At 33.8% G+C, this 17,908-nt stretch overlaps 1 protein-coding gene across 1 annotated transcript in view; it reads left to right on the forward strand.

The window, feature by feature from the left end:
- The window catches only part of LOC149908644 (uncharacterized), a 62,033-nt gene extending 44,510 nt beyond the window's left edge, over positions 1-17,523 (forward strand). Inside the window, exons 5-8 of the mRNA XM_090102121.1 lie at positions 4,925-5,060; positions 5,644-5,777; positions 14,699-14,900; positions 16,286-17,523. Coding sequence (XP_089958247.1) covers positions 4,925-5,060; positions 5,644-5,777; positions 14,699-14,900; positions 16,286-16,371 — 558 coding nt within the window. The 3' untranslated portion in view covers positions 16,372-17,523. The remainder of the gene's footprint in view (positions 1-4,924; positions 5,061-5,643; positions 5,778-14,698; positions 14,901-16,285) is intronic.
- The last annotated feature ends 385 nt before the right edge of the window (positions 17,524-17,908 follow it).

A 17,908-nucleotide genomic window follows, 5' to 3' on the forward strand; every position in this document is an offset into this window, starting at 1 on the left:
CTTTGATCTCAACACTCAATTGGCTCAAATTCCTTATCTTAAAATTCGACTAGTTTTATAGAAGCTATTCTTAATCGAATTACTTTAACTGGTCCATTGTTAGGTAAGGAAGCAGTTTCTTCGGAGTTGAAACGACGAAAAACTGTTAGGGTTGCTCTTTTAAAATGTAACTTATGGTTTTGGAATTTCTCGATAGGTATTGAATAAACTGCTACATCAGATTGATTTTTACCACCAATTTATTCCAACACTTATAATGACCAATAATACATTATTATCGGCCAGAACAACCAAAAACAAAGGCACTGAAAAATATTATTTTTATAATATTATTTTTGAAGGTGCAAATGAGAAAGAAAAACAAGATAGAAGGGGATGCTTCAAATTAATTTGTGTAGATGAAATTCGATGGAAATGGGTACGATTATTACGTAAATCTGATTCCTTTATCTGAAATCCAGTCCTTTCACGATATTATAATATTCAGAGCTCTCTAAAATCATGAACAAATTAAAATCAGAAAACAAATGTAACTTGAATATTTCTCACGTTATCAACAATATTTATTTACGCTTCCCTTTTGGATTAATTAAATTCCTAGACCAGCCTTCGGGTGTGGTACAAGGGATAAGCGTGGGCGCTATTGTATTTAATGTATTTTACTTTTATAGAGGTGCTTAAATCAGGCATATTTTGGTTATTTTCTAAAGTATTATCTTTAGGCTTAAAGTATACTTGTATCATTTTTTCAAACATACCCTTTATCATAAACTAGTTCAAAATTGAAATTACTTATTGAAACTGTTTATGTACTTGTTAAGAAATTTATAACGTTGGCAAAATCGATGCAATCATTGTTATTTAATAAAATTCTTACAAATTTAGAAGTAAATTTAATCCATTTGAATCATCTGTGTATAACAATGAAGATTTGAAGTAACAAATTAAAACAAACTATGTTTACAATTGCCCCGTTCAGCTAAGTTACAGAGTACAGTATAGAGCAAACTCAAGGGAAGCCATCACAAATGCAAAACTAAACTATAGCACATTACTTCTTATGGAAATGTCCAATCCCCTCATCGTTTCACAAACACCAAACTCTGTGTAAAGCCTCTGCCTCTCGTATATCCTATAATACACTGTAATTGTTATCTTTAAGCCCCATTGTTGCAATGACATTTAGGATAGCACAATTAATTGAAATTTCATTTTCTTAATACGTGGCACTGTTGAGACTGGCTTCATTTGCAAATGGACAAGTGATTGAGGGCTTTAGAGGAAATGCTTCAATTGTTAATCATTAACAGTTTTAACGTTTTAACAGTTTTGTTGTCAAGTTCTTTCTGATTTATAGGATCTTACTCGTAACCATCTACTCATCTTAAAATGTGAAGAACTGAAATTCCTCCACCGGAAGGGTGAAAAAAAGAGCGTGTGTGCCGAGCACATGTGTCAGAAGTTAAACTCCTTTGGCAAGATTCAAAGATACCAAAATCGTCACCTTTCTCCATGACGTGGCGGTAATAATAATAAACACTTTATTGCACACACATAACAAACAAAGAAAAGTAATACACTTAGAGTAATGAGATGCGGTACAATATAGGCGGCCTTATCGCTAAGAAGCGATATCTTCCAGGCAACCTTAGGATATAGGAAAAGTTTGAAGAAAAAACAGTTGGAAAGTAGAAGGAGCATAGCGGAGTATTATAAAACGTGCAAAAAAGTATTTAAGAATACAAGAATATATACATAAATACAAATATAATATTATATACAATATACATAATGGAAAGAGAAGAACAATATGAGAATAAGACATATTAGAAAGGATAAAATAACTAAATGTTACAAGTTGTGAAGGAAATGTTGTTTGACCAGAAACTTGAAGGAGCTGATAGTTTGAGCTTTCCTGATATTGATAGGGAGCGAGTTCCACAGCCTTACAGCTTGCACGGTAAAGGAAGCATCGTAGAAACGAGTTTTGTGAGCGGGCATGCGAAGCGTAAGGTTATCTATGGAGCGTAAATCGAGTTCATGAGAAGAACCCAAGAACACGAATCTATTTTTGAGGTAGGATGGGGATCTAGGATCAAAGAGGATAGTGTATAGGAGGGAAAGGATGTGAGTATTCCGGCGAAGTCGGATCGGCAGCCAGTTGAGTTTTGAGCGAAATTCTGATATATGATCATATTTGCGCAAGCCAAAGATGAATCTAATAGCATAATTTTGATATATTTGAGGTATTGCCAGACGCGACATAAACTTCAAATTTTTCTGTCAACGTACCTAAATAAGTTTCACTTCAATTAAAAAATTAAGATATCAACCATTGTAATTAGTTATAATGCAGCTGCAATTTCATAAAACCATCCACACCATACCCTAAATATCTCAGAACTTATTTTATCCAGTTTACTTCAAAATATTGTCTTCTTTTATCTAGAGTACTTCATTCATTACATGACAGAATAAACACGGTCTATTTCCTATCCAATTAAAACCTCACAGACATTGCGTGAGCTCTAACAAACTATAGATCAAAGGAATCTTAACAGTCTAGAATATCGCGTGCTCTTTATTCCCATCGACTATTCCAGAACTTTTTATAACAACGCTCAACCCAGATGTTCATAAATTCAACCCTTTATCTACCTCTTATTTCGCAGTCACGATAATAACACGATGGGTCATTTTGCTCCCCCTTTGTATTGTACAGCTGAGCTTGAACGGGTTAAGCCGGTATACAACGGACGGTAAAATGTGGCCTGCAATCCATTGGACTCAAGGTTTTCCTTTTGTTTCGTGGCGGGAAAATGATTGAATGGCCAAGTACAAAAATACGTTTCGTGTTTTATTCTATCTAGTTACAGTTTTCTTAGCGTTGGATTAGTTTTGTTCTGATGTGGACGTGTTTATTGTTGATGTGGCTAATGAAAGTATAATCTTTATATTATTATGAATTGGATTCTTGGATTCTCATATTTATCTATAGTATCCAGGAATTGGAGGCTTTATTTATCTACAAACGTACAATTATTTACCTTTTTTTCAATTTAAACCTTTAATAAAAGAGAACATATTTTAATAGATATTTATAACTAGCTTTCCGCCCGCGGCTTCGCCCGCGTTTTCAGAGACCGTTCCCGTAGGATTTCCGGGATAAAACCTATCCTATGTCCTTGCTAGGGTATCAAAATATATCTATACCAAATTTCATGCAAATTGGTTCAGTAGTTCAGGCGTGATTGAGTAACAGACAGACAGACAGAGTTACTTTCGCATTTATAATATTAGTATGGATTTCCTATAGATGCTAAAATCATTCCATGGACAAAAAAAATAGTGTTCCAATTAAATGATTCTATAAATTCATACTATCACGTTACTTTATACAAACTTACTGTAAAGACTTAACTAATTTGTTCCAGTTTGTTGAATAGTCCTTCAATAGTATTGCAGCAAACTAATATTGAATGTCCAACTACAGCGAATCAGAGACTCAACATTGCAGATACTTATAAATACTTCGTTGAAAGCATGGACGTATAAAAAAAGACGGACGGTATATCGCCTAAACATTGAGTGAAGCCTAGTAATGGCGGCGAAACATCCATGTGTGTGTGCCATGTTGCCATGGCAACAGCTGTCCTGTTGACAATGGCGGCTGTATTTTTTTCTATAAATTTTGCCGTAATAATTTTGTCATTAAAACATAAAATAAATAACTTGCTTTCCTGTGGAATGTAATCCCTCGTGTTTTGTTATTTAAAATTGTACTGTTGCAACACCATTTAACCACGCAAGACAGCATTTTAAATATTTTTTGTGAAACAGTGACGCAGTTAATCAGTCGGTAGTTCACGACGTAATGGCGGCCGACTAGCTTACTATGGTGAGAGTGTGTGCGTGTTTATTGTCTTTACACGATCGCTAGCTTACTATGGTGGCTTCACGTTGTTTGTTCGTAATACGGCGTCCGTCTTTTTTTATACGTCCATGGTTGAAAGTATCAGAATTACGATCTACAGTTACCGTCGTTATTTATCAATTAAGTGTTGTTTCATGTTCTCTTACATCGTAAAATACCCTGGAATATGATAGCCTATAGCCTGAATATGGATCAGTAATGAATGATGCCTATTGTCGAAGCTTTCAATCAGCTATTAGGCCTTTATTGCTACTCGTAATGGTCAGGATCAAATTGAAATTGCAGAATCGCCATTTTTATACAACTCTGGTTTGGGGTCGGGTATTGGAGCTTTTTATTGGAAATACAGATTGTCAAAAATAATCTGGGGATTACATGCTATTGTGGCTGTGCAACATTATTTTTCTTGGGTTACACGTGTTGGAGATTATATACGTATATTTGGATTGATTATTGATTGATAAAAATGTATGTAATTAATTATGGATGTTAATGAAATCTGTGTTGTATTAAAATTATTAAATTGGATTCCCTTATTAATCAGTGTACTCATTTATTGTGAAAATAAAATTACACATAGGTTCAAAGCGTTTTCTTAGAATAAGTTATTAATAGTCTCTAAGGTAATTGCGAGCCGTTACAATAAATAAAACAACGTCAAGATATATTATAACATGCAATTTAATAAAAAGTTTCCTCACGTACAATTTTATTTATATGTGATATTTATACATATACTCAACTTCAAAATATCTGTAGCAACTCATACTCTATTTTAAAAAATATACTCGAACGTTTGTCGCCATGCCATCTATTATCTATGCTTCTCTATGGAATCTGATAATATGCCTTGTCTTGTATAAATACCTGATAATCATACAACAATTTTGAAATTACTAAAAACAGATTGTACCTTATTCTCAAACTATAATCTACCGGGTATTATATCAACCGGTGCATTGAGAAGTCTAATAAATATCTTGTCCACAGTTGGCCAGATCGAACCAGAGTCAAGTAGTCCTAACAAGGGTTAGCTTCGGTCTGTCCGGTAACTTCAGTTGTGAGGTCACAGCCGATGCGCCTTCCTTCGCCACGTCTATCGTTTCCAACACTATGGATGTTGTTGGTAAGTTAAAATCATCTTTATCATCATGTCCTGAAGATCAATATTGGTCTGACGGATTTATGGAATTTGTAAGCTGATATCTTGAACAATTATTGCTAGCAAGTCGAACTCGTATTTGTATGTACGTAGATATGATGTACTTTTATTCTTGTTCGGAATATTGGCAGATTCAGTATCTAAAACATTCTGCAACTAGTTAGAGTCGTTTGCAGTTGTTGTATCGAAACTTATGGACCTTTCTGTCACACCTGAAACTGCAAAAGTTTACTTTAATATTTCCTGAATAGTTTGCTATATGTATTTAGTTTTAATTTTGAAATGAAGAACGAAATTTCAAAGAATCACATTTTTTATAATCTGCCAATAAATTAGTACCCTAATTTGTTGGCAGATTATAAAAAATGTGATGAAACCATGAATTTTAAAGATTAGTGTTGAATTATGAAAATTTTATATGTATTAATTATATTTGGTAGCTTATAATTGCAAAATTATAATGAATATTAATTTTCAAAATGAATTTTATTGTACAAAACATTGTATAACATACCATATCACCTTCTACATTAAGTCCATTTTCCAGTGCTACCACCCTCATCACCGACGATACACACAAGCCAGCACTACTACATGCCAGGTGATGTGCTTCGAGCTAACTGCACGTCTGGTCCAGGTCGCCCGCCGTCAGAACTGACATTCTTCATCAATGATATTCCTGTAAGTTAACCATTTAAATCTATACTAAAATTATAAACCTGAAGAGTTTGTTTAAACGCGCTATTCTCAGGAACTACTGGTCCGATTTGAAAAATTAATTTGGTCTTAGATAGCCCATCCATCGAGGCTATAGGCCATATATTATCATCACGCTAAGTCCAACAGGAGCGGAGCCTCTCGGGTGAAGTCGGTATCAATCATGTTATAAAGAGATGTTTGTTTGTTATTGTTTGACTTAAAACTACTACAAAATCGAAGTCACGTGTCCCCTAGGGGGCAGATGCATGATCATCTGTTTCACTGATAAATTTACTTAGAATCAGGACCTCTCGATTCTGCAATCATGTGTAAACCACTGTGTCGAAATGGCGGTTTTATCAAACTACGCCAACGTTTTAAAATTATTTTATCATTAAAAAGCTACATTATTATAGATGAACATGGGAATTTTTTTTCAAGATTCAACCGAGCCAGTACAAGCCTCTAGCTTACGTAGTACATAAACATCTTATCAAACTCAAACTCAAACATTTATTTATTCAATTAGACTTCTTTTAGAAGCACTTTTGAAACGTCATTACATATTTTTTAACATTTACCACCGATTCGGAAAGCAGTATCCTTATCTTAGTTGAATGAACAGACATAAATAATCTTTTAACCCTTAATTTGGCAAAGAATAAAATGTAATAAAATCAATTTTATTTTTATAAAAATTTATTGTAGACATTTATAGGTGTTCCAAAAAAATGGTAAAAAAAATATAGGAACTTCAGATTTCCTGAAAAACAGTGTATGTCACAGCATACATTGCCAAGTGCCGATATTCATTGTTGATACCGTTTTAGAGACATCAAATCGGCTATGGGATCGTATCTGTACCGCAAACTCCAGTAATCGGTGTACGATGGCATACTAACAACACCCATTATAATATGAATTGCTAAAAAATCTCGCAATTCATCTTCGGTCAAGCCAAGAGAGCGCCCAGTTTTGAATACTGCGTATGAGTTTGTTTGCTCTACGATGTCTACTAAAACGTTAGGGGAAAAGAATTTATAGAAATAACTGAGTGAAGTTTCGTTTAATATGTCGGTAAGATCTGAGTCTTCTTCTACAGTTGCCTTGTGTCGAAAAACCGTTTTTTTCCACTGATAGTTCAGAGTGAACTTGGTGATTCGTCTAGATCGTCTAACAGCAGAAACAGTGGGCCGTTGCGATCTGGTATTTCTGGGACGCGACTTGGAAGAAGCCCTTATGCGAGCTGCAACTAAGCCAGTTATGGAGCCACTTGCTGTTGGTTCAGGCGGTGCGGGGGGTTCAGGAAGTGCAGGGGTTGCTGGGAGTGACGGAATGTCACTCAGGATTGGAATTTTTTTACAATTTGGTTCTAGGGACGGGCTTGAATACACGCTTCGAAAAATTGGTGTGAGTTGAACATTCTGGTCGGGAGGGTCTTCATCATCATCTAAAAAATTGGGCCTTTCCATTGAGCTTATCTATAGAAGGTGCAGAAGAAGATGTCGCGGAAAGCGGGGTGCGCACACGTAATTCATCGCTACCGTCAGAGGGTGCATGCTCAGCAGGCACAAGCGCTAAAATTCTACCACCACGAGTTAGAAATTTTTGCTGCCGACAAAGAAAATAAAGCTTGCTATAAAACCAAGTATATAAAAAAAAGCATCCTCAAATTGGCAATGTATGCCCTGACATACAAACAAAATGGCGGGTGTTTCGTTACAAACTTGGCAGTGTATGTCACGTCATACATCATGTTAGTGATCAAAATAGAACCATTCAATGTAATAGAAACATCACAATTATTATCACACTTATTTCATTACACAATAAAGCATACATTTTAGTCATTACACCTGTCCTAAACTAAGTAATATTCATAATAATAGAATAAATACCTTGGACAACGCAGTTGACGTTCGCCGGGTAGCCATTTTTTTCAATTTATGGCAAAATAAATGTTGCTACATGTGTGTTTATTTTTTCCACCCAATAACAGATAGTGTTGCAACATAAGAATGTTAATTTTCCACACGGAAGATGTAATTATTTTAACAATTTTTTTTTTCAAGTTCATGTATGACGGTACATACAGTGCCAAATTAAGGGTTAAGCTACTGAATATTGGAGTAATATGATTATTTAAAGAGCCTTCTTTCATTATTCTGGTCCCGGAATAAAATTTTGTACCATCAAATATTTAACGTTTCTTAATTTTGTAATCCGGACAAGATTATATTTGAGAGGCTCTTAAGTCTCTCGGCTGCAAAAGAACAAGTTAAGTAGAATCCACTAATTTGACGATTTGGAAAGATTGTGAATTTATTTGACTGACGGGTTGGCTTGGTTGGTAGTGGCCCTGCCTTCTAAGCCAGAGGTCGTGGGTTCGATTCCCACCCGGGGCAAATATTTGTGTGAAGAACATAGATGTTTGCCCTGTATCTGGGTGTTAATTATCTATATAATTATTTATTTAAAAATTATATATGTATGTTTATCAGCCATCTGGTTTCCATAACACAAGCGAAAGCTCTCTATGGGATCAGATTGTGGTGTGTGTGAAAATTGTCCTGAAATATATATATATTATATATATATATATTTATTTATACATAAGAAAACAGGCGTAAAAAGTTTAGTGACGTCATTGTGTTGTTTATCGATAAATGTAAAAACTACTTTTCAATAAAATCTTACTTTTTCTTAACATAAACAACAGAAAACTCCTAGATAAATTAGTTTTTGGACGATAATAAATTGGCCCGACTTATAAAACTGTTTCTAGATTTCTGACTCCAAATAACTCGATAGAAGAATCAAAATTCAAAACTTTCTGCGCTAAACTTATTTATGAGGTAAATTTACGATCTGAAAACAAACTTGTTTACTTTGCTGTGTGTCGTTTTAGAAACTAGATTTAATCTGTGGCTTTGCTTCGTATTGGATACAAAGTAACAAAGTATTACCAACATTCTTTTTCCTGACGCACACGAAACAAACATTTATGAACTCAGTGCAGAATTCACTAACTTGAATAGATTATAATCCAAGGAAAAGTTATGCGTTAAATTGGAAGCAAATGTTACAATTTTTGAACAGTTTGTTTGTTTGAACGCGTTTACTCAGAAACTACTGGTCGGATTTGAAAAATTCTTTCGGTGTTAGAAAGCCATCAGCCATTTATCGAGGAAGGCTATAAAGGCTATAATATATTTACGCTAAGACAAACAGGAGCGAAGCCACGCGGGTGAAACTGCGAAGCGCAGCTAGTATTAACTATAAGCGACTACACTAACTATACAACTATAACTACTTTATTTTCAAAGCAATTCCATAAGGTTGGGTCGCCTAAGATCGGACGCATATGCCGAAAATTTTATACGTACTGTATTTTTTATTTTATTTCTCATGATTCGATGTCGTTTTTCTGTTGCGGTCAACTGTAAATTGATGACAAGAAAATATTGTTTAACCCCTAATTTTTTGGTTTGCGTAGATGCTATCTATCTAAGCAAATTTATAGCCTAAAAAGCAGACTTTTTTCGACTTACCATAGTGAAGAAAATAACAGTTCGGCCGAAGATCGGACTATGTAGTATCTTCACTTCTATGCGTTTAATAATAATGTGAACATTAGGAAAACATCCGGACTTACGTCCATACATTGAGCATCAATGATTGAGTCAGGAAATTCCTCAAAAAATTTGACAAAGAAGTTTTTTTTATTATTGCGTTTTTTTAGTCCGGTCTTCCCTCCTCATCCTAATTAAGTTTCTCAAACTTTTATCCTCCGTGTTCTAGGACTAAATAATGAAAATGTACCTAAGGTCTGATAGTCATAGCGTCATTGGATAGTTAAATATATTAAAAGTTAATAATTATTGCGCATTATTGCATAAGGCGCAGTCAAGAGCTAAACTTCGGTCCGATCTTCGGCATTGGGAGGGAAGATCGGATCTTGGGTTGTGAACGTCCTAGGCGTAATCAAAGTATACAGATGGAAAGAGGATTCGCTAATTCTGCCCCAAAATAATTAATTACATTATTTCAATGAAAGTACTCTCCACAATGAGCCATCAAAATTTTGTAGGTAAGATCGGATCGACGATTTTCGCCACAAAATACACCTTTTTTGCTAAATCACCTGTGTACACGTCCCGTCTGGTCGCTGGCCGGCCGCAGAGTGAAGAGAGGGGCAGAACAAAATGGCGGATCTAGTAGTGTTGGTAGCAGTAGAGAATATTGCCTAGTTTGCGAGTTATTCCATGCATCCGATCTTATGTCACATCCGATCTTAGGCGACCCAACCTTATCTCATTAACTGGAAGCATAAACGTTACGAGGTGCTGAAAAACTTTAAACTTCCACTGTGGCCCGTAATTACTTCGCGCTATAACAGTTTCCGTGTGAAAATTAATAGTAAATTAGTGAAAGAAGCTGTACAAAGTGAAAGGGGTAATTAGTGTGTACGCTTATAGTAAATACCTACGAGTTTTTTGTAGTTTGCGGTTTTAATGGGCTGTTGTAAAATAAGCGATATAATATGTATACTTATTATTTTAATATTATAAAGCTGAAGAGTTTCTTTTTTTGTTTGTTTGAACACGCTAATCTCAGGAACTACTGGAAAAATTATTTCTGCGCTAGATAGCCCATTTATCGAGGAAGGCTATATAATATCATCTCGCTAAGACCGACAGGAGCGGAGCACTGCGGGTAAAACCGCGGAGCACAGCTAGTAAGCGATATATTGTAAAGAATTGGACTTATGTTATTACTTATTAGTATTGTAATAGTGGTTTTTGACTTATAGGTAAACAACACGATAATATTGTTTCCTTGTATGTATATTATATTACCTTTTATATACACCCGGGGCATTCCCTGCAGGATTAAGGCAATTGGATCGCTTCCTTATTTTGCTTTTTTTCTTGTATTGTAAAATATAATCTATCATCTAACCATACTGTGCATTTTTATTTCTGGGATTCGAATGAATACCAAAGTTCAACACATATCTAGTAAACGTTAATTTATTTTATTTTATGAATAAATCGCATTTAACATCCGTAAAAAGTATTTAATTTCTAAAAGTTCTAGTTCTATGTGTTCTCATAATATTCATAACACAAGAAAACAGTAATACTATTAATAAACTAACCAAATAAAATAATTCCTGATACGTTAATATAATTCTGGATGATAATATAACATATTATATTTATTTTGTTTTATCTCAGTTCAACTCGAGCGTATCCAGATCAAGCTTGTTAATTATAAGATTATATATCTTACACGTGTAACATAATCAATATATAATTATAGAAAAAGATGAAGAAACAACAACTCACTCCGTACTTATTAATTAATTATAAATGCTGAACTTACCGTCAAAATCAAAGGTGATTTAATTTAGTAATCTACTTCTTATATATAAAATTCTCGTGTCACAATGTTAGTCTGCATACTCCTCCGAAACGGGTGGACCGATTCTCATGAAATTTTCTGTGCATATCGGGTAAGTCTGAGAATCGGCCAACATCTATTTTTCATATGTACCACGGGCGAAGCCGGGGCAGACCGCTAGTACTTATATAAAAATAAGTCGGGATTTCCTTCCTGACGCTATAACTCCAGAGCGCACGAACCGATTTCCACGGTTTTGCATTCGTTGGAAAGGCCTCGGGCTCCGTGAGGTTTATAGCAAAGAAAAGGTGTCTCTGGTGGCGAAACGGAGTTCGCCGGGTTTGCTAGTTTGATATAATTATTAAAGATATTACAATTTACAGGTCTTCAAATAACATAAAAAATAGAAGTTAGGCAAACAAAAGGATAGTTCTTTTATGAATACTCGTACGATTTGAAAATACACGTTTTGCTTAATGAATAATAAAGAGGTCATAGTATTTTACGGATGATTTTTACCACCAAAGTGTATGTAAATATATCTTTTTGTAGACAATAATTGAGTCTAGGCAGTCCCGTAGGATAAAGAAATAAATAAGCAAGTTAAAAAAGGTTAACCACCTATGGTCCGTAAAGAATAAAGTTTAGAGAAAAACAATAAATGCATCCTTGCCTCACGGTTAATTATTTCCTAATAACTGGACGTGCCACAAGGCTTCACTCGCGGTCGAATCCGCGAGCAAAAGCTTAGTATGTATATGTGCTTGTGTGTTGTTCTGGTAAAAAGCTACACAGCTATTAAAATCCGTTTAATTGTTTTCTCGTGAAATAAGAACAAACATACATCCTCTTGTATAATTCTAAAATTTAATTAATGACAGGGTAATAATTAAATAGAATACGAAATAAATATACTGACATGCAAATATCACCTTTAAAATAATTCTACTAAAGGTTACAATCACATAATTTGAAAGAATCCTTACAAAGAAACTCAATATTCCTAGAAATTTCAGCAATCATGCTTATGCGAATTAGTTACGGTTTCGAATAACTTCAATTGAACTTAGTTTCTGCAAAACTGAGGTAATTAAATGTTAGCATAGAATAAGTTTTAGTTAAGTCAATTATGCAAGTTTTGGTGGAATGCGTCAAAATGCAAATGAGCCAAATAAACTGGTGGAAATTATAAGTTTATGAATTTATGCAGGTTGATGGTCGCGTTGTTTTATTTTGATTTACGAACAAAGTTGCATGAATTTAGAGGTTTTAATTGTTTAATTAATTGAAGATATAATTTAATTTTATCTATTATTTGTACAAGACTATCTTTGTTATGGAAAGTGACCTTGCTACTGTTATATTTTATAGTTTTGTTTAAACAAATATTTTTTTTCTTTTCAATTATAAAACTTAACCAAAAGAAATGTGATCAGTATTTTTGCAATGCATGCTCATTTTTAGTTATTCTGAAAGAGATAGAAAGCCAATAAAGATCCGGACTTCAGTTTGCTTTCAACTTCGGATATTGTTGACTAGATTACGTATGTGGCTTTATCTACGTTAGGAATGTATTATCTTCTGTTTTATTTCTTTACATAAGTTTAATTTTAATGAATGCTAGTGCTAGTGCTTTGCTCTTCAACAAAATAAAAAATAACTGCTCCTTATTATTTCTCTAGGTAATGATGTAGGTACCTACCTACTTATTAAAAATATATAAAAAATTGTACTTTTTATTAAAATATATTTTTCTTTTTCGTGGTCGATACCACGAAAAAGAAAAATGGCGATCCTGATGGATAAATACCGATCCCATTCTAACGACTCCCATTTGTTTTCCACTGCACGTATCGCGATGAAACATGCATTCGATAAATCTACATTTTAATGCGAAAACAAAGATATTTTATCACTACAGTAACATTACAAAATGTAAAGGTAGACGTGCTATTGTGTATTAATATAAAGACAATTATATTAAATAACAAGAGTATTTTGTAACAAAATATAAACGAACTAACTGTGCCCCGCGGTTTTACCTGCATTGCCCCGCTTCTATTGGTCTGACCGTGCGTACGTTAGCGTGTGTTAGCGTGTTTAACCAAACTAACAAATGATCAAACAGTCCAGTTTCATACCATTAGTATGTAAATATTGTAATGTAAAAAAACATATTCCTCATTTGACAACTCAACCTTTGCTAAACCTTATTTAAAATGAATTCAAGTATGCACGATTATAAACACAAGCTTATTTCAGGATTCTCTTTTATACCTACATCATAATTCAATACCAAATAAAGTTATTATTCTGGTCCGAGCCGAAAAGTTCATAAAGCTTTTCCAAATACGCAATAAATACTAAAACAATAACAAACAACGTTAGGTATTCACAAACTCGACCCGAATAACGAAATATACCTTTCCTAATGTTCCAATTTATTTCCATAAACAGAATATTTGATTGGGCCAATTTACAAATTTTCGGGCAATCATACGTTACTTCAAAGGGATAATGTTTGTAATAAAATATACGTAGATTTGTCCAAAGTTTATGTTATCATGTTATTATCAATTTTATATGATCTTGTTATCATAATAATATTATGAATGTTGAAGTTCCGGGTCAGTATTTGAATAAACATTGCTGAACAACACTGAATACGAGTTTTCGTTTACACTAAAAGATCACGAAATATTGCTCTTGCTCTAGCTCTAGGTTCGTTTCGTCTATAATTACATTTATAGTTACATCAAGAATATGATTTGTACAAATAAGAATTAGTATGTGTACTGAATAACAATAGACGATACGTAATTATGTTTTGTCTTTATCTTATTTTTCCATTACATTTCCTAGAAATCATTCCATAAACATTATTCAATCAGACACTTTAATATCTTAGTAAAAGTATGCTTTTTCAATCTTTTGAATCGTTATTACAAATTCACAAAGCGTTAAATGTTAAGATTTATGTTAATTAATTTCAAAGTTGACTTGTGAAGCCATTTTAATATTTTCTTTTAATTTATTAATGATCACGTTGCGAGGCATAACTTTGTACCTTATTAGCAATCTAGGACAAATTGTCAATTCAAATAACTATGATACTATGATATATTGAAAATATAGTAGGTATAGCATTAATAATCTAGCTGCTAGCATTTAGACATAAAATTCTTAAATTCATTTATCAATTTTGACTATTATTATATCATAATGACCTACCAAGGTATCACTGTCAGAGACGTTACTGATTATAATTATTTTATTCGAATAATTGTTAATACAATGTTTTTCCCCAAAGGAGGAAAAACCTTCTCTTCCTTCTTCTCTATTTATAGTAAATTTACTTTATAACATTTGTCTCGCGCATTGTATTGACTACCTTTACAACAGTAATAACATCTCTATGTATAAAACTTATTAATGCATAAAAATATTTATCAGGTAATCAAATAACATCTCCATACAATTATTTATCTTCTCACCAGGTAACGCCAGGTCTCCATAGTGCGCAGCCAGCACCAGAAGGGCTGTTCCTATCAGAACTCTTCGTGCAGGTGCACCTCTGGCCAGCGCACTACGAGAGAGGAGCGCCCATACTCCGATGTGAAGCGAAAGTCGGAGACCTGTATAGAGACAACGCTGCTGTCGCGTTGTACTCTGCTAATAGTGACCCTAAGATAGAAAGAGGTGAGTTTTGCTATCCTGCCCTTGATGCTGTCTAAGCTGTATATTTCCAGTGTTAAAACATGACAGTGCCGTACAAGTAGTATTTTAAAGCGAAGAGTGAACCTCCCATACTATACCTATACTATAAGTAAGTGCGTATGGTGCGCGCTTACTTATACTTATGCCATAGTTTAGCTTACCATCAGACGAGATTGTGGTCAAGCGCTACCCTATTGTCAATAAAAAAAATGTCCTGTCCCCATACCACGATGCAGCCAGTACTGCCCACGAAAGCAGTATTATTTTCAGTATGGAAAAATGACAGTAATATTAAGATAGTCTAGCGTTATCACTGGAAATAATACTGCTTTATGATATCATGGTAAATGATTGATGTCATGTCAATGTCATGAATATTACCTATATCTGTAATCTGGCTAGTCGATTTTGTACTGATGTTTAAGTAACATTCAACAACTATGACGTTAAAGCAAAAATTACAGTCATAAAGAATTATAACTACGGAGAAAATTGTAGGAACTTCTGGAGCAATTTTGGCAGAACTAAGTTAGTAATTCCTAATAGGTAATAGTTTCAAGCATTTCAAGAATTAATCTACTACTCATTTCAAAGATAACTCAATTAATACGGTTGTAATTTTATTCAAATTCTACATTGATGGAAAAGTTTATAATTACCTTAAAAATCCTGTAGACCTAACTGCTGACTTAAATATATTTGACTATATTTCCTGGTTCCTCAACATTGTTAAACTTACGATCAATAACACCGACAGTTGAGAAGAATCTAAATATAAGAACAGAGTCCCTCTGTGCCACAGGAAATTGTCTTCGCAAATGATCCCGCAGGTCATAACGCACGCTCTCAATGACCTCTTTGCTAATCTTATTGCTCAGCTTTCCTGTTTATTATGAACGTGTATCATATTATTGTGCGGTGTACTGGGAATTCATATGTTGCGATTCGCATTCCGTTAAGTGCCTATTTCATATGGTTAAAGGTTATACATAGCAATGATACTTGAGCAGTTTTATCTACTATTTTTAGATGAGTTTGCGTAAGGATGTTTCTTTGATATTACTAAATTAGTTAATTCTTTGTGATAATTCACACATTTCTGAATTGAAAAAATTGAATGTTAAATATATACTTTTTTGGAAGTTTAACAAACGAAATATTAAAAAAAAAACTATCTAGAAACTACAATAAATACGAACTCAAGTTCCAAATGAGCTCCAAAATCTTCCGAAAATTTCCCTCTTCTTTTATTAAAACAATCTGCTCTCAAATATGGCAAACAACTTCACCAAGTCATAATTTTTCAACCATCTCCCTTGGCAATTGATTTTAAATTGAATGTATACTAAAATAATGTGTTTTTTCAGTAACCTCGCCGGGATCCGGAGCCAAATTGCAAGTGTGCCAAATTTTAATTCTACTATGTATCATCGTGTGGGCTAACAATACATAGAGTATAGCTGTGTCTTATATATCCTGAGAGAAAACCGCAGTAGGAAATGTACATGCCAATAATGATAAAGAATTAAATGACGAAACATAAGCAGTAATCATTATTATACACAAACTTTGTATGAAAGGAAAAAAATTAGGACATGAGTACAATTTGGTTTGTATAAGTTTTAAAACAGAGACAATTATAAGGAAGGCCGTTAAGAAGATGAAAATATTTGGAGGAATGGATGAACTAATAAAATACGAATACATGAATCCTATACAAAATTACACTCTTTCCACTAATGATTACGAACGTGGTAACTAATGGCAACGGAACCTTTTAAAAGCGGCACTAACTAGAATTTTTTAACTGTAATTGTTTTGTATAGGCCGTTATGCCTAACAGCGTTTGTCCATTAAAAATCCGAGGTGTTTTGTAACTTTTCCTTTCATGTCTCGTCTCAAAATGGCCGCTCTGTGACGGTGCTATACTAAGGAAGCAGAGCTAAGCTATGCAAATTTTACAATTACCGTTATGTATGGATCAATTCCAAGCCACATGTTTTAAATCATGAGAAATGATTGCATTTTGAACGATATTTGATGCCACTTGCAGGAGTTGAAATAGAATTCAAATTGAATTGATTTATTATGTTAAGAAGTAACTCAATTTAGTTTAAAAATTTATGAGAATTTCTGTGATGTTCATGTAATTTATTGGAACTCGGAATTTGTAATAAAACATTGTAAAATGAAATGAGATATTAATTACCAATTATTATTGTAAATATGTTAATTTGATTTGATGTGTTCAGGAACATAAGAAATTAGGTAATTGTGGTGTAACCAATGTTTAGGCATATTAATTTTAGTTTAAAACGGTGCAAATGTCGTAAATATTGTGTAAATTATATGTAAATACACTTGTTGAATAGGTAAGTTTACTTAATTTGCAATTATGTTTAAATGAATGAAAAGAAATAGCGAAGCTTCTTCCATTCTTCCATGCGTCCGACATAACGCGTGAAGACAGCACATTATCTATCAAGTCAAAGTTTAATATAATTTAATCAAACCATTAGTTCCTTATTAAAGACAAAAGCCATTGTAGCCATTCATTTTTTGGGCAATGCATTTACGCATACATAAGGCTCCTGGGGAAATGAATTATGTCCACTGTGCTCTTCGTCGCTCCACTCAGTCGCTTTCAGTGGCGGGGTCGCGGATATTGTTGTAGAATTAAGAAGAATAAAGGCTTATTCAAACTGGAAGTTATCTGCTACCGCCGTGGGTAGCAGTATCCTGATGGGTACGCGATTAGTTTATCTAAGTAATATACTACATAACGTAGCGGATAACGCTCCGGTTTAAATAGGCCTTAATATCAGCTAGACTTTGAAGATGCGGTTCTCTCTCAGGATATGTACGTATTGTAACATATTTTATATAGATGTAACATAGTTGTAACCAATTCGAAATGGATTGTGAATTTAATAGTACTGTACCTAAACGAGCTGCTAATTATACCAAAGAATGTAAAGACTAAGATATTG

The sequence above is a fragment of the Colias eurytheme genome, chromosome 5, assembly GCF_061535395.1.
Source record: "Colias eurytheme isolate Ceu_HAF_F1 chromosome 5, ilColEury1 Martin Lab GWU primary, whole genome shotgun sequence".
Taxonomy (NCBI): domain Eukaryota; kingdom Metazoa; phylum Arthropoda; class Insecta; order Lepidoptera; family Pieridae; genus Colias; species Colias eurytheme.